Source organism: Rhinatrema bivittatum, chromosome 2 (assembly GCF_901001135.1).
Source record: "Rhinatrema bivittatum chromosome 2, aRhiBiv1.1, whole genome shotgun sequence".
In the NCBI taxonomy this organism is placed as follows: domain Eukaryota; kingdom Metazoa; phylum Chordata; class Amphibia; order Gymnophiona; family Rhinatrematidae; genus Rhinatrema; species Rhinatrema bivittatum.
Genome location: NC_042616.1, coordinates 158,770,336 through 158,793,627, shown reverse-complemented (window position 1 = coordinate 158,793,627; position 23,292 = coordinate 158,770,336). Strand labels below are relative to the sequence as shown.

At 45.7% G+C, this 23,292-nt stretch overlaps 1 protein-coding gene across 2 annotated transcripts in view; it reads left to right on the top strand.

The window, feature by feature from the left end:
- RUNDC3B (RUN domain containing 3B) overlaps positions 1–18,463 on the top strand; it is a 445,916-nt gene extending 427,453 nt beyond the window's left edge. For both annotated transcript variants that reach the window (XM_029588802.1, XM_029588803.1), the window contains one exon: positions 16,650–18,463. In XM_029588802.1, the coding sequence (XP_029444662.1) occupies positions 16,650–16,795 (146 nt within the window). In that variant the 3' untranslated portion in view covers positions 16,796–18,463. The remainder of the gene's footprint in view (positions 1–16,649) is intronic.
- The last annotated feature ends 4,829 nt before the right edge of the window (positions 18,464–23,292 follow it).

Genomic DNA, 23,292 nt, shown 5'->3' with positions numbered 1-23,292 from the left:
GATCTGTATTGGGACCCTTACTTTTCAATATATTTATAAATGATCTGGAAAGAAATACGACGAGTGAGATAATCAAATTTGCAGATGACACAAAATTGTTCAGAGTAGTTAAATCACAAGCAGATTGTGATAAATTGCAGGAAGACCTTGTGAGACTTGGAAATTGGGCATCCAAATGGCAGATGAAATTTAATGTGGATAAGTGCAAGGTGATGCATATAGGGAAAAATAACCCATGCTATAATTACACAATGTTGGGTTCATATTAGGTGCTACAACCCAAGAAAGAGATCTAGGTGTCATAGTGGATAACACATTGAAATCGTCGGTTCAGTGTGCTGCGGCAGTCAAAAAAGCAAACAGAATTTTGGGAATTATTAGAAAGGGAATGGTGAATAAAACGGAAAATGTCATAATGCCTCTGTATCGCTCCATGGTGAGACCGCACCTTGAATACTGTGTACAATTCTGGTCGCTGAATCTCAAAAAAGATATAATTGCGATGGAGAAGGTACAGAGAAGGGCTACCAAAATGATAAGGGGAATGGAACAACTTCCCTATGAGGAAAGACTAAAGAGGTTAGGTCTTTTCAGCTTGGAGAAGAGACGACTGAGGGGGGATATGATAGAGGTGTTTAAAATCATGAGAGGTCTAGAACGGGTAGATGTGAATCGGTTATTTACTCTTTCAGATAGTAGAAAGACTAGGGGGCACTCCATGAAGTTAGCTTGGGATACATTTAAAACTAATCGGAGAAAGTTCTTTTTTACTCAACGCACAATTAAACTCTGGAATTTGTTACCAGAGAATGTGGTCAGTGCAGTTAGTATAGCTGTGTTTAAAAAAGGATTGGATAAGTTCTTGGAGGAGAAGTCCATTACCTGCTATTAAGTTCACTTAGAGAATAGCCACTGACATTAGCAATGGTAACATGGAATAGACTTAGGTTTTGGGTACTTGCCAGGTTCTTATGGCCTGGATTGGCCACTGTTGGAAACAGGATGCTGGGCTTGATGGACCCTTGGTCTGACCCAGTTTGGCATTTTCTTATGTTCTTATGTTCTTATGTGTTTTTAACCTTTTATACAGTATTAAAGTGCTCTGTGGCACCTTACAACAAATATATTATTATTATTGTAGAATATTTTCCTTTGATCTTTTCTCCCATGCTATTTTGTTTAATATTCTTTTTTAGTCACAGCTTGCTTGCACGGTGGAAGTGAAATACATTTGTTTTAGGATAAATGAAAATGCTCCTAAGAATGGATTGATGCTCTAAAATGAGTTAGTAATATTCATGATAAATACCCCTCTGTTGCAACTGATCTTGTCTCAGAATTTAGTACCAATGAAACTGCATCATATGAAATGATGAACATCTCACATAAGAGATTTCACTTTACATCGATTAAGTTATTCATTATTCTGCTGGCTGTTGAAGATAGAGGCTCTTTGAAGCTTACTAACGCTTTATACAAGTTCTTGTTGATTTATTGGTGCCTGTCTACTGACGATGCATTGCTGTATTATATGTGGCAGAGCGATTCGGAAACATAGAAACGTGATGGCAGACCGTATGGCCCATCTAGACTACTCGTCCACCCAATTAATTTAGTTTTATAATTCCCATCACTCACTTAGAGATCCTCTGTATTTATCCCATGTCTTCATGAATTCAGATATTTTTTTACTTCCTCCTCCTCCACTGGGAGACTGTTCCATGCACCTACCACCCTCTCTGTAAATAAGTATTTCCTAAGATTACTCTCATCCCATGACCCCCTCATTCTAGAACCTTCTTTCCATTGAAAGAGGCTCACCTCCTGTGCATAGAAACCTTTGAGATATTTAAATGCCTGTCTCGCCTTTCCTCTAGTATACATATATTTGGATCTTTAAGTCTGCCCTCATATGCTTTAGAACAGAGATCAGTGGCCATTTTAGTAGCCACCCTCTGGACTGACTCCATCCTGTTTTGTATCCTTTTGAAGGTGCGATCTCCAGAACCGTACAGACACAGGATTCCAAGTAAAGTCTCACCAGGGACCTATACAGAGCTGTCGAGATGATTCTCTTTATAAGTGATGCACAAAAGAGTCTGATTGCCTGACTGTTTTAGTGCTCTTTTACATATATAAGATGTTGTTCGGCAGTTCCTAGGCTACACACTGAGAAATCTGTCTAGTAGCACTATAGAAATGATTAGTAGTAATTTTGTACCTGGTGGCATCAGGAGTGGAGTTCAGGCAGCCTAGGCACCCTTTAGCTTACAAATGAACACTACAGGAACTGCCAGCTGTGAGAAATGAAATGCTGATTTCTATAGTTCCAAAATCTCATTCATGGTTTGCTCGCCTTACTCTGTTCCGTTAGATGTTTTTGTAAGAGTGCAGGTCCAGCTGTGCCATGGAGGTCATATTATCTATGATGCAGCAAATCATGCTTTATTTTCTGTTGCACACCAATTCATTCATCTTGAGACTTAGATTTTTTTCCTTTTCCTTTCTTCTCTTACTTTATTTCAGACATAGAGGAGTTGATGATCCTACTATAAAACATTGATGTTTTAATTATATAAAGGTTTCACTGCAGCTTGACATCTATCATGCCCAAAAGGTGGCCTGCACGGAGCGGCAGTTGCTACTACCCTTAAAACAAATAAAATAAAACTTGCTGGGCAGACTAGGAGGGCCATTTTGGTCTTTATCTGCCATCATCCACTATGTTATGTTATCTCGTTTTGTTCTCACTTATAGATCTACCAGCGTGAAATGTGCTCCTCTTCTCAATGTTACCTGTAACTTGACTCTTGTAAGCTCATTACATGAATGAAACACGGGAGTTTTTTGTGTCATTTGAAAATAAGAAATGCTTCCTTTGCTCATTCAGGAATTTATTTAGTTATAATGAGCTAGACTGTCTGCTTCCAGGGCCAGTGGAAGGTTATTGGGCACCTTCTGCCTTGAGGCCGCCCTGCACCTCCCTCCCTCCCCCCCCCAGTCTCGGCCCCGACTCCTACTTCATTCACCCCCGCCGAGTGTGTACTTCTCTGGGCCGCGAGCTCGATGGGCACTGCTCGAGGCCCACCGAATCTCTTCTCTTTGCTGCGAGCAGGATAGGCTCCGCTCACGGCCTTACATAGCTGCTCTTTGATGCCTGAGGCGACCACCTAGTTCACCTAATAGGATGCACCGGCCCTGTCTGCTCCCCATGCAGCTGATAACACACAGATGCATTGGTTGCCACCACAACTTTAGAGTCCTATTTTGAAAAGAGCTTTACCAGGACCACAGAATCAGGGCCAACTCTAGCGTAAATGATGCCAGGGTGAAATGTTTCGGTGGAACCCCCCCTCCCTCATTCAGTCATTCTCTCTCCTGGTCCCTCTCTCCCTCCAGGCATTCTCACCCTGCTCCTCCTCTCCCCCCCCTTCTTCCCCATCCCTCCATTCTCTCTCCTTTGTCTAATCCTGGGTATTCTCCCCTAACCTGGATCTTTCTTTCTCCTGCTTCACGTCCCCATCCCAAGTTCTCTCTCCCTCTCCTCCCACACTATATTGTCCTACCCAGTCTCGCCCTCCCCCCCCCCCCCAATGTGGGTCTACTTGTTCCCTCCATTACTCTATTTACAATCTCCCTCTTCCTGCTGCCCATCACCCCACATCACATAAGTCTCCAATCCCTACCCACGACCGCTAAATGTCAAATATAAATAGGGGCAGCAGAATGTCTTTTTGTTTGCCGGGGCGGAGGGGGTGTGTGGTAACCAAGTTCTGCCCCTAGCTGCACCAACTCCTCCTCCATCTCCGCCCTCACTCCCACTGCCAGTTTCTTCCTTTTATATTTACAATTAATGCTATTCTTTCTTATGTACATTCTTCACATAAATCATAAGGGTATAATTATTCCTAGACCAACCAATAAAATGCTTCATGCTAGAAAGCTTCAGGGGTTTTCTTTCTGCCTGCAGGTAGGGATGGCCTGCCCCTGAGAAAAACAGCATTACCAATAGAAGTCTCACTACTAAGCGACTGTTCAGTACTATGCAAGGAGAGAAATATCATCAGGTACCAAGTGATGTAATGAGAGACCTAGTTCTTCTTTGGGCCTTTCATTGTCTAGCCACAGCGGTTCTCAACCAGTGTGTCGCAACACACCAGTGTGTCGCCAAGCACATGCAGGTGTGTCACCACACTTCCCGGTCCCCCACTGGTCCTGCTGCTTCCCTTTACCCCAGCGAGATGCAGACTTCTACTCCCTGGTCTTGAAATGCTGATAGCTCGGGAGGAACATGGCAGGATAGCTGGAGTCAGCGGCACTAGCAGCATGGTCTCTTCTTCCAGTCCCCACGGCCTGGAAGAGGAAGTGGTGTGTAGCTGCCTCTCGCGCAGGAAGAAGAGACCATGGTAATTTTCAAGTGCAAGCAGCATCAGGCTGAAGCAAACAGAAGAACAACGGCAGCCCCCACGGCCAATGGGACACCTTTATCGAGGCCGTGAAGGTTGGAAGAAGAGGCTGCCGCGGCCACCAGTTTTTTTTCTGTGGGGGAGGGAGAGAGACAGTGAGTGAGCGAGCAGGCATGTGTGTTTGAGGCAGCATGTATGTAAATGTATGATTGACAGCTTGTATGTGTGTGATTGAGAGCCTTGTGTGGTGAGTGTGTGTGAGAGAAGAGAGCATGTGTGTAACTATGTGATTGAAAGCCTGTGTGTGAGAGAAAACATGTGTGTGTATGATTGAGAGCCTGTCTGTGTGTGTGTGATTGGGAGCCTGTGTGTGTATCTGTGTGTGATTAATATCCTTTGTGTTTGAGAGACAGCATGTATGTAAGTGTGTGATTGAGAGCCTGTATGTGTAAGAGAGAGCATGTGTATGATTAAAAGCCTATGTGAATAATTAAGAGACAGAGAGAGCATGAGTGTGTGTGTGTGTGTGTGTGATTGAGAGCCTGTGCAGTTGAGAGATAGCAATGAGTGTGACTGAGAACCTGTGTGTAAGTGAGAGAATGAGAGACAGCATGTATGTAAGTGTGTGATTAAAAGCCTGTGTTTGTGTAAGTGTGATAGAGACAGACAGCATGTGTGTAAATGTGTGACTAAGAGACTATGTAAGTGAGAGAGAGCATGTGTATATGTGTGTGATTGAGAGCCAGTGTGACAGAGAGAGGAGGAAATTGCAAGCTAATTCAAAACAATCTCAAGGCACCTGGATATCAAACATTCCTATGTATGGAGAGCAAAGGAGAAATTACTGCTTACCTGATAATTTCCTTTTCTTTAATAAGGACAGGTGGATCCAAAACCAGTAGGTGATGCACCTCTACCAGCAGATGGAGACAGAGCAAAGCTGACATCATGGTATATATACTCCTGCACTGACATCAACTTGCCAGTATTCTCTGCAAAAGCCAACTGTGGACAAACTAACAAAACTTGATTATTAACAGATAACCATTTCAGCACTCAGATAACAGGAAAACACTGAGCTCAGACAAGGGGTGTAATAACACTAGTCTAGGTGTTGGTTTTGAGGCATAGTGTGGACTCTTAGTCGCAGTGGTGATGACTCCTCCCACGGGGAGGGGCCCCGTGGGGAACCACAGCGATAGGCTAGACTCAGAGAGCAGACACTGGAGATGGAAAGCTTTATTGTACTGCTGTAGAATGATGGTAAAGGTGCAGGAGGATATAGCACAGAAGTCTAACAAGGTGCCAATATGTTCAGACAGCCTCAGATGACTAGATCTTACCCAGATGTTGAAGGTTGGTAGTGTTCCGCAGAGCGGGATAAGCCGAACCTGGTGGGTAGAATTGGAGAGCTGGATCATAGAAGTACTCACTGAAGAGTAGTACAGGACTTCCCCTGGTGGATGGTGATGGTGGGACCCGAGGTCCGTGGTGCAGGATACTCTGAGCTGGATAGGCCCTCGAGGAGCGAGTACCTGGAAGGGCAGAATCCTGAAAAGAGAAGAAAGACCATTGAGGAGCGGTTGTCTAGTTAGAGGTGAAACCCCGAAGGGTAGTTGGAAGCAAGAGGCCCCCGAGGAGTGGGTGCCCAGAGCTTCTTCAGGAGCGAGATACCCCGGAGGGTAGTGAGGAGTAAGAAGCGGTCAGAGTAGCTAAACCAAAGTCCTTGCTAACTCGTTCGTTCTGAGTAGAGCGGAGGCTTAAATACAAGGAGGTATGAACATCATGTGGTGGGGACGCCCCCGAGATTCCCGCCATGACGTTTAGATAAGCGTAGGCAGCATGCGCACGCGCCCTAGGAGGCCACGGGAAGGAGCATGGTGGACGGGGATGCCCATGCTGAATTGGAGACGCCGAGGATTTCGGCACTTGGCACCGGAGGCAGCCATCTTACCCATGGAGGTGGAGAGAGGCAAAAAAGAGGTGAGGCAGAGCAGTCGCAACCATCTGCGAACAACGGATGCAACAGTACCCCCCTTCAAAGGGCCTCCTCCAGGACCTCTTCCTCCAGGAAGAATCCTCAATCTTCACACCAAGCCTCAAATACTCGCCAAACCCGCACATAGGCTAAGGAAGTGGAGAACTTTCTTGCTTATAGCAAGGTGGCAATCACCGCAGTAGAATATCCATGCTTCAGCAACTGAGCCCTCTCAAAGGCCATACTGTAAGACAAAATCGAGTCGGATCTTTGTGAAGAACAGGTCCCTGTCATAGCAGATTCCTGTGAGCTGGAAACCGGAGGGGAGAGCCTATAGGAGTCTTTGCAAATCTGCATACCATGGTCTTCTGGGCCAATCTGGTGCCAAAAGAAGCACCATCCCTGTGTGACTCTCAGTCCTCCGAATCATTCCTCCTAACATGGGCTATGGGGGAAGGCATACAGTAGCTTGCCCTCCAGCCACTCCTGCATGAGGGCATTGATACCTAAGGACTTTGGATCTCTCCAGCCACTGAAGAAGCGAGGAACCTTCGCATTGAGAGAAGTCACCAACAGATCCAGAAATGGAAGGCCCCAGTGATCCATTATGAGCTGGAATGCCTTGTTTGACAATTCCCATTCTCCTGGATCCAGACTCTAAGTAAGTCGGCTCTTACATTGTCTTTTCCTGCAGTGTGCAAGGCTGAGATCTACTGAAGATGCACTTCCACTCATTCTATAAGTTGGGATATTTCCTGCGACACTTGCTGGCTTTTGGTTCCTCCCTGCCGATTAATGTAAGCCACTTTCATTGCATTGTCAGACATTATCCAGACCACTCAACCCCGATATCAATCACCGTATTGTAAGCATGCCAACTGGATGGCACAGGCTTCCAGCTGATTGATGCAGCAGACACTCTTTTGTACTCCAGTGCCTTTGCGCTGTCAGCTCCTGACAATGAGCCAAATTTATTTATTTATTTATTTATTTAACAACTTTTAATATACCGACGTTCGTATGGCACATCACGCCGGTTTACAATTAACTCAAATAAAGGAGGAATTACAATGAACAGGGAGCAGGGGATGGGAGCAGGCCAGAAAGAGGAGGGGGGTAAGGGAGACAGGAGAAGAGAGGGAAAAAATAGGTAGCGTGAAATAGAGAATAAAAAACAACCGTCAAAATAGAAGGAACTTATTTACAGAAAGATCTATTTACAATAATTGCAACTAAAATAAGATTGTTTACCTCAGTTTAACTGAACAATTTTGTAATATTGCAGTATGATAAAATGATAGGGCGGTGGGGGGATGGCAATAAAATATTGCCTTAGGATAGGGGAAGGGCGGGCAGGGGGGAGGGGGGAGGAGACTAGGAGAGGGGGACTGGGTGGGTGCGTCTAGGTTTGGTTGGTTTCAGGATAGGCCTTTCTGAAAAGCCAAGTTTTGATACCTTTTTTGAAGATGGCCAGGCAGGGTTCAAGGCGGAGAAAGGTGGGAAGGGAGTTCCAGAGTGTAGGGCCCGCTATGGTAAAGGCCCTTTCTCTCGTGGAGGTGAGATGAGCAATTTTAAGGGAGGGAGTATGTAGGGTACCTGCGAGGGAGGATCTGGTTGGACGGTTGGTAATACAGAAGTGAGGCGAGTCCTTGAGCCAGGGGTTGGTTTTGTAGAGCAGATTGTGAAGGATGGTAAGGGTTTTATACTGTATACGGAAGGAGATGGGTAACCAATGGAGGTCCTTAAGTATGGGGGTGATGTGGTCTCTTTTTCGGGTGTTATTGAATAGTCCTGAACTCCAACGAGACAGCAGAGTGCGCTGAAGGCGGCACACATGCACCCTCGCCCATGGCACAACCTCTATGGTCATCACCATCCCTGCTTCATCAGCTTCTGAATACGACCTTCCGGCAGGAACACCCTACCCTGCTTCATGTCGTACCAATCACAGAGATACTCTAGTGACTGTGATGGCTGATTACTCTTGGCCAGATTCACTACCCAACCTAGCTCCTGCAATGAGAAAATCACCTTGCGCGAGACCCGAAGACTCTCTTCCAGACTCTTGGCCCAAATCAGCCAATTGTTTAAATAGGAGTGCACCAGAATCCCATCCTTTCTCAACTCTGCTGCCACCACCACCATAACCTTGGAAAAAATTCTGGGCGCGGTGGCCAAACCAAAAGGCAGCACTCAAAAATGAAAATGCCGCCCCAAAACTGCGAAATGCAGAAATCGTTGATGCTCTAACTGGATGGAAATATGAAGGTATTGTTATGAATTGGCTCCTGCGGAAGGGAGGAGTTAGCAATCTGATATGCTCAGCTCCTGTAGAGGGAGTAGTAAACAATCTGTTAGGGTTTAGACTGCGGAGTAGCAATCTGTTATGAATCTGTTGCTGAAGACTCCTGATGGAGAAAGAGTAGCAATCTGTTACCAGCGGAGTACTTGGAGAGGCACTCAGCGGTAGAAGAATGTAGATAGGTGGATCCTTGGGCCGATGGCAGATGACTGCGCCCCCAGGAGGATATCCTGAGAGGGACCACTGGCTAGGCTTGGGTACGGAGACAGACACAGATAATTCTTTTATTAGACAGAATAGTAGAACCACCAGAGGTGGCAGTAGTGAGCTGATATGCCCAGCAGGCCTGAAGACCTTCAGGTACTGGAACAGCGATCCCAGGGTTGCTGAGCTGTAGAGAAACTATAGATAGTGAGTAGATAGGGTATGCTGTGTTCATCGCCAGAACTAGATGACAAAACTCACATAAGGTCTTTAGGAAGCTTAGTAGCTGGAAAGGGTTAGGCCCTCGAGGAGCGAGTACCTGGTTCCAGGGAAAGCTCTGAGAGAGCGATGGTAACTCACAAATGTCTTATCTGCGATAGCTTCCAGGCAGTAGAGAATCTTCAGAATGTTCAGGAACATGGGCCCTCGAGGAGCGAGTACCGGTTCCTATCAGCAATCTGAAATAAAGAAAAGAAAGCGAGGCCCCCGAGGAGCGGGTACCCCTGGTAAGTCCGAGGAGGCAGAGTAGCTTGGGAGTAAAGCCAAAGCAATCCCCCTTGCTAACGCGATTCGTTAGCAAATACTGAGACCTTGTATATTGGAAGCGGATGACGTCATCTCAGGGGACGCCCACGAGGTTCACGCCCTTGCTGGTACATCAATCGGAGCGCACGCCCTACGTCATCAGGAACATGGGGGATCCGCAGTGTCGTGCCGGTCTGGGGACGCGGGAAGGAGACGGCAAGAAGACGCCGCGGCAGCTAATCGTCCATCAGACCCGGAGGGAGTCGCCACAGAGGTAAAGAGGGTGGAGTGAGGGCGTCGAGCAGCGACGGACGCAACAGATATGCCTCTGACAAGTCCAGAGAAATCAGAAGCTACCCCGACTGTACTGTCATTTTCACTGAGTGCAAGGTTTCCATGAAAAAAAACGAATCACCTGCAACGATGATTGACCTCCTTGAGATCTAGGGTGGGACAAAAAGAGCCTTCCTTCTTGGGCTCAATGAAATAACTTTGAATATCAGCCTGTATTTTCTTGAGCTGTGGGTACTGGAACCACAGCTCGCAGGCTGAGGAGTCTCAACAATGTACACTCCACTTCCTGTCTCTTCTGCGGAGAGACACCATGAAAATCTTCCGAAGAACACTGTGAAACTCCAGTTCACATCCATCTCTTATCGCCTCCAGAACCCACTGATCTGACGTGATCTCCACCCACCTGCAGTAAAAAAGAGAGAGGCGACCCCCTATCTCTTGTTCCTGGGGGTGGGTTAGCACACCTTCATTGGGAGGTTCGAGGGCTCCACTACCTGCACCCCATCGGGGCTGCCTGGGACGAAAGGACTGAGACCTACCCAAAGATTGAGCCCTCTGGAAAACCAATTCTCTGTAAGGTCGAATACATTTGATCCCCCTAGTATGACCTGTCATGCTGAAGGAGCGCGACATTAGAAATACAGAAATAACAGAGAAAAGGACCAAATAATCCACCCAGTCTGCCCAGCAAGCTTATGCAGTATCTGCTGCACTGTGCAGGTTATCCCCATTCTTATCAGTTTCCCAGACCATAAAAGTCAGGGCCCTTTGCTGTTTGAATCCAATTTCCTTTACCCGTTGCTGTGAAAGCAGAGAGCAATGTTGGAGTTGCATCAAAAGTATGAGGCTTAGTGATTAAGGGGAGTAAGCACCACATAAGCCAGTTACCCCCATGTTTATTTGTTCCTCAAACTGTAAAAGTCGGAGCCCTTGTTAGTTGCTGTCTGAATCCAATTCCCCTTTTCTCACTGCCAAGCAAAGAGCATGAGGTTTTATGCAAAAAATCAAAATGGGATCTTTCTTTGACTCAGACATGGATTCAGCCCCCAGTACTTCCAGCATCTTCAGTGTCTGGGAAATCAGAGCTGGTAACTCATCTCTATGAAAGAAATGCAACATAGTTCCATATGGCTCCAATCCCAGAGGAATTTCCCCATCCTCCAGGGAGTAAGGATTGGTTTCATCATCCGTGCCATCTGGGTCCCTATCAGTGTGACCCTCAGCAGGTCAGGACGTACTCAGACACTCACCCGCAGCACCAGGCATGCGGGAATCCACAGCCTGTGATCCTGACCTGTCATGATTGGCCAGAGGCGCGAGGACTGTGCCTGGACCTGCGCTGACATAATTACCTTCCCTCACTGGCAAACCAGTTAGAGGAACCCAAAAATCAGGTGACATCTCTGGCAGATCTTTTCCTGCATCAGACTGGGAAGAACCGGGCTTAGTAAAATCAGACGGAGGCAATTCTCCCTGAGCCTCCAAACAGCGCTGACACAAATTAGAGGGAACGCCAGGCTGGGATGCCTGAATATGACAAACAGCACAAAGGGTAAGGCACTTAGGCTTTTTTGCTATGGGCGCCATCAGTCTGTCAATTCGCCCTAACAGGCATCTGATGAGAGTGCGCCCAGCTGTGTCTGTGCTGCAAAAACTAGGTGCCCAGAAATTAGGCGCATAACACTGTGCCTCGATAAGTGCACAAAACTGAGCTCCCACCAGGATGCTTCAGATAGTGCGCGTAAATAAGTGCGTGCATGTGTGCGCTCCTATGCACCCAACTAGGCATACAATCTGCACGCATAGCCAGGCGCACAAGCACAAACCGACACAACTGAAGATGGCAGCCTTACGTGCAGGAAAAACGCCACCGTGGTCTACCACACGGTGAACAAGACTAGCTTGAGAGCGGGGCCTAGCCAAAAGGCTGCTCAACCCGCCAAGCTACCCACGTCCCCTAAGCTACCCCGGAAATGGGAACGAATGTCGGATCGACATACCAAGCACGGAGACTGGGGGGTGGAGAGGAACTCTACTCTAACTCCCCTTCCATTCTTTTTTTTAAATTATTTTTTACCTGAGCTCAGCCCGTCCCAGCTGAGCACAAGGTCGGTCTACAACTGCAGGGGCAGAGGGGAAGGACCTTCACAGCCGTGCTTGGCTTCCTTTTTTTTTTTTTTTTTTTTTAAACAGCTAAGTCCACACTGCCTGAAAAACCAGCTACCAGACTAAGGCACTCATCTGAGGGAGGGATCCAAAGATATCACCTCAGGAATTCTCATCTGAGGGATGGACCAAAGGTATCACTACAGGAGAGTGGGCCAAATAAATCTCCTTCTTCTTTTCTCCTTTGAATTTTTTTTTTTAAACAATACCCAGTAGGGAGATGCTCGTCCACCATCTACTAAAGACGGAGAATACTGGCAGGCTGATGTCACTGCAGGGGTTTATATACTGTGATGTCCGCTTTGCTCCATCTCCATCTGCTGGTAGAAGTTTTGGATCCACCTGTTCGTTTGCTAAGAGAGCATTTTTATCTCATTTTTATTTATTTGGTCTTTATGTCTGCTGTTTTTAAATATTTTATTGTCTGGATATTTTTTTAGTTTTTAATTATGGGATATTTAATTCATTAGCTGTTTTGAAATAATCTGTTCTTTTCATTAGTATGGTTTTATTGCTATTGATTTTATATTTCTTGATTTGATTTATGAGGAGTGGTGGTTTCTCTTTTTTCTTTTTTTACACTGCATACAGTCTGGCTTGTTGCGGTTTCCAGTTCAGTGTTTTTCTGCATATTTCTAGTTAAGCTTTATGGGCTCTTTATTCTTTGTTATGTGAGCTGGGGTGAGGTATTTTGCTAGTGTGTAGTTTCTGTGTAGGGCTCTATAGCAGCCTGTCTTGTCCCGTTTTCCTAACAGGAGGTGTATTGGTGTTTTAAAGCCTGGTGTAATATTTTCAGTATTGCCTTAGGTAAGGTGGTTACTGTTTGAATGCTGGAAGTTGGTGCTGTTTTGGTATGGGAGATTCACTATTTATGCAATTTCTGTTCAGACAGAGTACTTATCTTTCCCTTGTGTCATTCTTAACAATAAAAATAATTCTGGGCCTTTATTTTTTATTTATTGTAATGTGCAATGTGTCACGTGTGCGTTGGCTATCAGGTGTGTCACATTGGAAAAAAGGTTGAGAACCACTGGTCTAGCAGGAGTAATGTGCTTAATAGCTCATCAGCTTCCTCAGCTGCACAGGTCCAGTCTCACACGGAAGAGGAGGATAATGCACTCGAGTGCCATTCTTCTTGCCAGCCGAGCGCATGGCTGGAGGCAGATCTGGCCTAGCTCAATGGGTGTTGCCAGTGGTGCGGAGGCTTACTTTGAATCACAGCACCCCTGGTAAATACCTGGCTTGCTGCATCCTGAGGCTAGTCCTGTCCCAAATCCTTTAGAAACCTGACTTTTGTAGAACCCTGCTAATCCTTTCAATGTTCTTGCAACAAGCGCCATCCTGTGGCCAGTTCTGAATTTGCACTGAATGAGCAATTCTGTCTGTATATTGCTTTTTCTGGGTTTTGAAATGTAATCTGCCGCTGACGAGCAAGTACCTGATAAAGTAATCTGTTTGTCGTAGTATTGTACTAATTTTCGGATGGGTGAAGTTCAGTTAAGAGGAGGAAACAGGGCAATACATCAAAATGCAGGATGTTCTGTGGCAAAAATATCCTTGCCATTCACATAGAAGGAGAAGGAATTGTTTTAAAATTAATTTTTTCTCTTTAAAGAAAGCATTAGGGGATTGTTCCAGTGGCTCAGTTACATAGTAGTTTGCTGTGTTTCAGCGTCTGCACGTCTGCGCTGGAGGAATGTGGGCATGTCCTAGAAGTGATGTGCTGAGGGGGAGAGGCGATCAGTTTGTCGCTGCAGGGCCCGAATGTTTTAGTCATGCTGAAGGCTTACCTTCCAGTCCTCAGCCAACAAGGAGGAACATATGTCACCTGGCCAGTTATCTTGGGAGGAAGGAAACAAAGGGGGGGGGGGGGTGGTCGAGAGAAATAATTATATTAGTCTTTCAGATCATGTTTAAATAAATAATAATAATTCCCTACTAAAATCCTTGAGGGCAGCACCAGCCTGATGGCTTGCATTGTGGTGTAAATTCAGGAGCCCCAGCTTTCAATCCCTGAGCATCATTTTGTACTCCTCTGGCCGGGGCAGGCTTAAAGGCACACCTGTGGCAGGATCTGGAGGGAATCCCAGCGCATTGCTTTCAGGCAGAGAGCTGGCTCCAGGATGGCCAAAAGCCCTTGTAGCTGTGAGTGAAGGTTCTGGCACCCTAATTCCAGCCCGAGTTGGTTCTGATTTCACTAGAAACAGAAACTGAAAGGGAAGAAGCTGCTGGCTCCAAAACAAATTCTCGACACATTAATAGCCTGTATATTTTGGTTTATTGTATTATAAATCTAGATCAGAACACCTGGCAAAAACACAATAATTTTTCTAAAATTGTCAATTTTGATTTTCCTGAACAATTACCATTATCAAGATTATGTACATTTAATATGTAAATCACCTAGAGCTTTGGCAGGTAGGCAATCAACAAAAGCAAATAAATACTAAATACCCCAGTGAGATGGAAGTTCCTCTCCTTTTCATGGAGGGAATTTTTTTTTTTTTTTAAGACTTGGACCCTTGAGTGCAACTTGTGAGGCTGCCTCAAAGCTAAGCTCTGCTGAGGTAATTAATCTCCCTTCCCCAACAGGTCTGAGTGTATTACTTCCACTGTCACCATTTTCCCTCTTGCCTCTTAACAGAGAGAAGGTCAAACCTGAACTAATGTGTCATCTCAGGAATCCCACGTTCTTATCACCGAAAACAGAGGAAGTGTCTGTCAGGGATGGTTCTATAATGAGGCAGAGTGAAAATTTTGGAGCGGCAAAACGTGCCCTCCAAAACCCCGGGCGCTGCCTCACCTTGCCACCAGATTATATGTTTAGGTAAACATTGGCAGGGTTCCCACCCCCCACCCGTGACCACAAAAGGAGGAGGCCCCACACTCCGCTGGCAGAAGCAAAACCACCAGCAGCAGGAGGAGGAGAGTAGGCCTTGCACCAACAGCGGAGCCCAACCTGCTGGCAGCAGAAGTTGAAGAGGAGGACCCAACAGCAGCCAAAAGAAAAAAGGGAAAGAGCATTTGTGAGTGAGGTAGAGGGCGTGTGTATGTGTGCATACAGAAAGTAGGAATTTTTAAAATCCTTATTAGTTTTAATTAGTAGGTGATGTTTGATTGTGTGGGATGAGGGTAGAGGGGCTTGGGAACAAGGCTGCAAAGTTCCCTTAGGGGGTCTAACGCCCTTGCACCAAGCTGGAGAGAGTGTGTACCTCACAAAGACCCCCACCATTCATCCATCTGCAGGGGAAAAGGAGGGAGGCGGGTCTTAGAGCTCCTGGGAGTGTGGCAGGGTTGCCAGCTTCTTAGAAACCTGACAGGCTATCTGCCCCTCCTCTGGGAACTCTGACTCCTGCTTTCCCCCTTCCACAGACATCAGACACCCCCCTTGCTGCTCTTGATCATTTGACCTGTACCTTGCCTTGAGTGGGGGGGGGAGGTGCCAGCTCATCCCTTGCCTCAGGCAGCAGATTGCCTGGAGCCGCCCCTGGTATCTGTCACCATAAATAGAGAAAAGCAAAAGCATGTTGGAGTCGAATTTTGTTTCGTGATGTTAGACACGTTTTTCCAGCAGTAATGAAATCAGGTAACTGTTATTCGAGGATCCACAGGCTTTTTGCCTTTGTTGCCCAGCAATTTTTGGTTGGCAATTTAATCCCCGGGTAGTGTCCTCCCTTTTAGGCATTAGCGCCTATCTACGTTTAGAAATAGAGAATGGATGAAAGAAAAGTTATGCTCACACAAACAGCTTTGTCTGCAGCCCGTGTTCCTGCATCGGTTATGGCACAGAACATGAGAAATAAAACTACAAGGAAATGAAAAGGAAAAAAACCCCACTGTGGGTATCTGGTTGTATCCTAGTGCCTCTTTAGATGCTCTTATTGTTGGTTTGTACTGCATTTGTTGATTTGCTTGCCATTTTTCCCCAAAGGATGAATTAAGAAGCGTCCTCCAAATAGAAATTTCCACTGTGCACCAAGCAGCCTGGCCAGCTGGAAGACGGCTCTTTCAGTCCTAGAAATACCATTTTGTTGTGATTAACTGTTCAGAATGGGGGGGGTTTTCAAGTACACCATAAGCAAATTTTAGTTTCTCATTGCAATAAGTCCCTCTCTGCAGGGCATTTATTTTCATGCGTTTTTGTTGGATAAAGGCCCTTAATTTTGCCTTGTGTTGTCAACTTCTCCACACCTGTGTAATCTCAAAAACTTATACACAGCATCATCTTCGCACAATTCTTCTATTGATTCAATTAACTATCACAGCCAGAAAAGGAATCCTGATTGTTTTTTGTTTTGTTTTGTGGGATGTAATATGGCTACTAGAGCTTTAATCAGGAATGGAGTATTATTTTCTGTAGTGCTCCCAACTTCAAAGTTACGCATAACATTTCAAGCATGCACAAAACAACTTGATTTTAAAACAAAAGATACGTCCATAAAATGAATTTGAAAATCAGCTTAGGTGGCTAAATATGCACTGTAACTTTACCTGTTGCAAAGTAGGATGGGAATGGATGCACATAAATGGCATGCCGTTTACATGAACGCCTTTGGAAAATGTAATGTGTGCCCCCAAAACTACCTTTTATTTTTTGTAAAAATTGCAGCCAAATTTCTGCCCATTATGAATTTCCAAGCTTATTTTTAGGTAGCTGAAAATCCACCCAAGTACACATGGCTATGACAATATTGCACGCCCAATTTGTGCCTAAGCTTCTGGAATTGTACCCCGGTCCGCCACGTTCTTTAATCATATGCTCTTCTTTGGACAGGAAAAGAAGACACCCCTTCTCTGCTTGGCCTTTGCGGCTCTCTAACATCTGTTGCGAGTTACAAATCTCTAACCAGCCTGAAATCAAGTGAATGCCTTGCCAGCCCTACCACAGAGATGACCAGCCCAGGCCTAACTCCCTCGTGAGCCGAAGCGCACGGCAGCAAGGAAGAGCTTCGTGTGTTTGTGTGCATTCAGTCACATTCCATCATTTGGACCGCTGTGAAGAATTTTGGCTTGAAAATTGAAGCGAGAGGTGTTTCTGCCTTTTGCTGCTTCATTTTGCTGCACTTTCTCCACAGTGACGGTTTGAGGAGCTTGGTTCATTCTGTTCTTTCAAGGACCTTTTCCTTAATTTATTCAAAGATGAAATATCACAGGGACTTTTTTTTTTTTTTTTTTTTTTTTTAAATCTTTATCAATCTTCGTTTTAACATTTCATTCCAATGTGCATTATGTGATTTATCATGGTTCTTTGGAGAAAATGAATTCTTAATAGTCTAATAATATGCAGAAAAAAAATATATTTGTAATATTCTGAATTTGGATAAAAACAATCAGGCATAGGGATGTACTTCACTCCCACCAGTAAAGAATCCCAGACGTGCATAAGATAAAACAGTGATCTCATTGTACTGGGTTTTCTCCTATGACAGATGAATTTCTTTGTTGCTTTGACTGTGTAATAGTACTTAAAACAAGTCAGACAGTTTTAAGTCATGCACCGTTAATTAACGTATTTATACTTCTAACTTTTTAAGAGAGTGATTAAAAATTAGCAATACAAAAGGGAAATGATAAATCTTCTACCAGGTCATATTTTGTTGCATGCAATGCAATTATTTTTCCAGTTTTAATCAGTTGTCTGAATTCTTCGTTAAGACGTAATTTAAAACAAAAATCTGTATTTTCCAGTATTCTAAGAAACTTTCTTTCCTGATATGGAATCAAAACCCCACTGGATGCAGAAAGAACAGGATGGATGAAGTTATTTGTGTGTTAAGCATGCGGGAACTATGCTTTGTTGTGCCAAAGAAGTTTACAAATATGCGTGTCCTAGGAGCAGCTGCCATATCGTGTGGATCTTTGGTTCCGTCTGTTCATGTGCTAGACAGTTTTGTTTACAACTACTTACTGCACCGGGTTGCACTGTGCACTATGGTGGTGGTTTATATTTTTAACACACAGAAGTCTCTCTGTTCAGTTTTAGCACTTTGATGATAATTATGGCAGTGAGATTGCTGCTGCTGCTGCTGCTGCTGCTGCTGTCCTAGTGCAAACAAAACTCAGATATTTTAAATTGAAACAAAGAAATGAGGCATCTAGGATGTCCCACTTCCAGGAAATGCATGTTGTTTTCAGACCTTTCTTGAGATTTTTGCAAGAAAATTAATGAAACGTAGACGCCTTTTAACTGTGCAAGATGTTAGCTAGCTAAAGCCACCAATTCCAAAATTGTCTACATTTATTCATTAATGGTAAAGAGCTCAGCCATGCCTAATCTATTCCACACATCATTGCTGTGCTCTTCATCATAAAGGACTGAATATTCCAAGCCATTTACAAACACAAGGCACAGTTTTATGCGTGTAAAGGGCTTGTTAAACAAGTTTCCAGTCTTTCAGGCCGATGCAATATTGGCGCGGAGAAAACGGACGCTCATGATTGAGCGCCCACTGTCCTAATGTGCGCAGATTGACCTCCCAAGAGCACCCAATTTAAATATTAAAAAGGAGGTGCTAGGGGAAATTGCGCACCCCTAGCACCTCCCTGGCAAGAGGCGCCCAGGAGAGGTGGCTGTTAGCAGGTTAGGAAGACGGATGCTCATCAATTGAGCACCCCTTTTCCTAACCTGACCACAGCACACTTTTTTTTTTTTTTGTTTTTAAAGGTTCTTTTCCTTTTTGTTACTCCAACTTAATATCCCCATGATATCGAGTCGGAGGAAGTACAGAAAAGCAGTATTTTCTGCTTTTCTGTACACTTTTTGGGCTGCTCAGAAATTAACGTCTGCTCTGGGCAGGCGTTCATTTTAGAGGGTAAAAATGTGTGCATCGGGGGGGAGAAGAGCTAATGGCGTCATGAACATGCATTTGCATGTGGTGAGTGCTATTAGCTTTGCACATTTTGGACACGCTAATCCCCTTATAGCATAAGGGGATGTGGATGCGCATCCAAAATGCACATCCAGCCACGGGTTAACCAGTGCGCTCAGCTGAGTGCACTGTATTGCATCGGCCTGAGATTGTGAAAATATTATGCATGTATTTTGTTCATGCAAGAAAGAGGTGTTTTTGTGAGGCCGAGTTGGATTTATGCACATACGTTTGACTTTAAATCGTATGCACGTAAATCTACACGCACAGTTTACATCATGACACGAGCAAGTGAAACTTTGGATGGGGGAGTTTGTGTGTGTGAAAATTTTCAAAATGTTCTTTCACCTTGAAAGTGCGCGGAAAGCCTGCAGGTACATGTGCCTGCGGACGTTCCCATCTTTGAAAATGACTCCCCCAATCCCCTATTTGATTTTTCCCAACTCAAAGCTTTGTGCCACAGTATTAAAATGTCAATTCATATGTTTCACGAGTGAACGGCGTTCCCGAAGTAGTCTGTTTTCCAACCGTTTCAGCTTGGCATTGGTGTATATTGACGGTTGCAGCGTACTCTAAAGCCTGCTGTTCTCCAGTCTGTGCATTTGAACCCCCATCTCCATTATGTTGTTCTCCTTGGACTGGGCTCATGAACGTCTATCATGCCTACTGGCCGCTTTCAAGAGGGAGCTATGAATGTACAGTTCATCTATTACCTTGCAGTTTCAGCCTTTTCCATGGCCACTCCCCATATCCATGTTGTAGTTTGATCTCAGAATGTTTCTTAAATCAGTTTCTAAGTCTTCAGCTCTCCAAGCTGGATAAGACTTCCATGATTCAAGACAATTTGAATGCGTAATAAATGCTTAGACTTGTATGTGTATTTCATTGCCTTGATGTGTCATTACTGTTGTATGTAAATTAAACATTTTGTACTGTCAATGTCCTGAGCCGTTTTCTTTGTGCTGCCATGGTCAGCACTGGTGTGAAATGTGGTAACTTCTCTGCTGGAGCCAGTTAACATTTTTATTGCCCAAAGTAAAGCAGTAGTCCTTACTGGAAGAAGGCAAAAGAGACTCTTTTCAGCTTCCCTTAGGAGCACCTGAAGATGGCACACAAATGGTAGGAAGAGACATGAATACACTGTCAGGCACTTTTACACATCTTAGCCTTGCAATACATGACAACTTTATATACCTTCTTTCATACAAACATATCCCAAAAAGCTTTCTGGTGACTACAGAAAATATAAAAACCATACAGCAAATGTTAAGCGGTGGGTGAAAGAATGAGAGATGAGTCTATGAACTTATCTTGAGTGTTTGCTTAACACATGGCCATCTTTAAGTCAGTGCAAACCACAGCAGTTCCACTTACACAGGCCAAAAAAAAAAACCAACCCAGGCCAGTGGGAGCAGTGGCAAAGCCAGCTCCCACTCAGGACTGCTGGCAAAAGAAGGGACAGAAGTGGTTCCCTTGCAGCACCCACCACCAGGCAGGAGAAGCAGCAGCTGCACTAGCTGGCAGGCAAATCCAGGAGCATGGCGCTCCCTTCCTCTCTGCCAGCACTGCTGTCCTTCCGCTCCAGGACAGCAGGGATCACAGCAGCCACTGGAGCAGGGACCAGGAGGAAGCACAGCTGTGTGAGAGCACTGCTGCGTCTCCCACCTCCCTTTTGCTGATTGGTTCTCTTAAGCAGAAGAAGTAATAGCTCTGATGTGTTTCTTAGCATCCAGTGAGATGAATTTTGAAAGAAATTTTAATTCAGTGAAGTTTTCCAAGGCTAGAATTGTGATCATGCTTTGTGATGCAAGTAAGAAATTGCATTTTGGACGTCTTAAAATATAGAAACTTTGGACTTGATTACTACTACTATGAATGATTTGTACGAGACATACGCAGCATTGTACAAATACACACAAAAGAGAGTCCTTGCTCCATTAAGATTTGAATCTATTCAAGGGAGGACAAATCAGAGACAAGGAGTTTAATTTATAAAGGAAAATGATTAAAACCAGAACATCCGGTCTCCTGCAGCAGATTTTTCAAGATTCTGCAACAAGAGTTAGCAAATTCTCTGGCAGATTTTTCAAAATTATGTGGCAATTGTGGCAAACTTGCATAAGTTTGCATATATTTTCAATTTAAATAGTATTTTTTTTTTTCATTTATAAAAAGTCATTTTCTGACTGGTCTGTGTCCAGCTAATTAATTTGGTTCTTTATTAGAGGAAAAGAGAGAGTGATTGTGCTGGGGAAGGATTGAAATGGGGAGAGAGGGACTGTCAGGGAAGGGAAAAATGAAGAAGATCTCAGGAGAGGCAGAGGGATATAGGATGGGGAAACAGGATAAAGGGAAGGAATAGGGATCAGGAATGGGGAGGAGTGGGGATGAGGATAGAAGAGGAATGATTGGGGATGAGGATGGGAAAGGAAGGAGGAAAGATTGGGGCTGAGGTGGTTGGGGAGGGGGGTGGAGAGAGAAGAAACCTAGTGGTTAGAGCAGCAGGATCCGGTACCCAGTACCTAGTGGTTAGAGCAGCAGGATCCGGTACCCAGTACCTACTGGTTAGAGCAGCAGGATCCGGTACCCAGTACCTAGTGGTTAGAGCAGCAGGACCCGGTACCCAGTACCTACTGGTTAGAGCAGCAGGATCCGGTACCCAGTACCTAGTGATTAGAGCAGCAGGACCCGGTACCCAGTACCTACTGGTTAGAGCAGCAGGATCCGGTACCCAGTACCTAGTGATTAGAGCAGCAGGACCCGGTACCCAGTACCTACTGGTTAGAGCAGCAGGATCCGGTACCCAGTACCTAGTGGTTAGAGCAGCAGGATCCGGTACCCAGTACCTAGTGGTTAGAGCAGCAGGATCCAGTACCCAGTACCTAGTGATTAGAGCAGCAGGACCCGGTACCCAGTACCTACTGGTTAGAGCAGCAGGATCCGGTACCCAGTACCTACTGGTTAGAGCAGCAGGATCCAGTACCCAGTACCTAGTGGTTAGAGCAGCAGGACCCGGTACCCAGTACCTAGTGGTTAGAGCAGCAGGATCCGGTACCCAGTACCTACTGGTTAGAGCAGCAGGATCCGGTACCCAGTACCTACTGGTTAGAGCAGCAGGATCCGGTACCCAGTACCTACTGGTTAGAGCAGCAGGACCCGGTACCCAGTACCTAGTGGTTAGAGCAGCAGGATCCGGTACCCAGTACCTACTGGTTAGAGCAGCAGGATCCGGTACCCAGTACCTAGTGGTTAGAGCAGCAGGATCCGGTACCCAGTACCTACTGGTTAGAGCAGCAGGACCCGGTACCCAGTACCTACTGGTTAGAGCAGCAGGATCCGGTACCCAGTACCTAGTGATTAGAGCAGAAGGACCCGGTACCCAGTACCTACTGGTTAGAGCAGCAGGATCCGGTACCCAGTACCTAGTGATTAGAGCAGCAGGACCCGGTACCCAGTACCTACTGGTTAGAGCAGCAGGACCCGGTACCCAGTACCTACTGGTTAGAGCAGCAGGATCCGGTACCCAGTACCTAGTGATTAGAGCAGCAGGACCCGGTACCCAGTACCTACTGGTTAGAGCAGCAGGACCCGGTACCCAGTACCTACTGGTTAGAGCAGCAGGATCCGGTACCCAGTACCTAGTGGTTAGAGCAGCAGGATCCGGTACCCAGTACCTAGTGGTTAGAGCAGCAGGATCCGGTACCCAGTACCTACTGGTTAGAGCAGCAGGACCCGGTACCCAGTACCTACTGGTTAGAGCAGCAGGATCCGGTACCCAGTACCTAGTGGTTAGAGCAGCAGGATCCGGTACCCAGTACCAAGTGATTAGAGCAGCAGGACCCGGTACCCAGTACCTACTGGTTAGAGCAGCAGGATCCGGTACCCAGTACCTAGTGGTTAGAGCAGCAGGATCCGGTACCCAGTACCTACTGGTTAGAGCAGCAGGACCCGGTACCCAGTACCTACTGGTTAGAGCAGCAGGATCCGGTACCCAGTACCTAGTGGTTAGAGCAGCAGGCTACGAGCCAGGATTCAGTACCCACTGCCAGTCCTGGTCACCATTGCCTCAGGTGCAAACTTGGATTGTTTAGCCCTCTGGGGACAGGGAAATAGCCATAGTCCCTGAATGTAATCCACTTTGAAGTGTCTGAAAAGCAGAATATAAAATATAGATCCAGAGAGAGGAGAGGGAAGTGTCCCTCCCTTGACTCTAGCCCTGCTCCCCCTCACATCCCAAACCCCAATCAATACTCAATACCCTCTCTCCACCCCCAATTCTTTTATTGCCATGCACACACAGGCCCCATGCATCCATCCTTCCCCAGTTCCACTTGCACTCAAACCTTGATTCCCCAGTACTCCTAGCGCACATCCTCCATCCCCCAGTCCCTTGTCACACACCTCCCCACGAGCCTTTTTCCCGTAAGCCACCCAACCTATCATAACCCTATCCTGTTTGCTACAACCCCCATCTCCTCTTTCCTTTCCCCTTTCACCCCCCCCCCAGCCTATTTCATAACCCTCCCCCAGCCACTTTAAGTCTCCCTT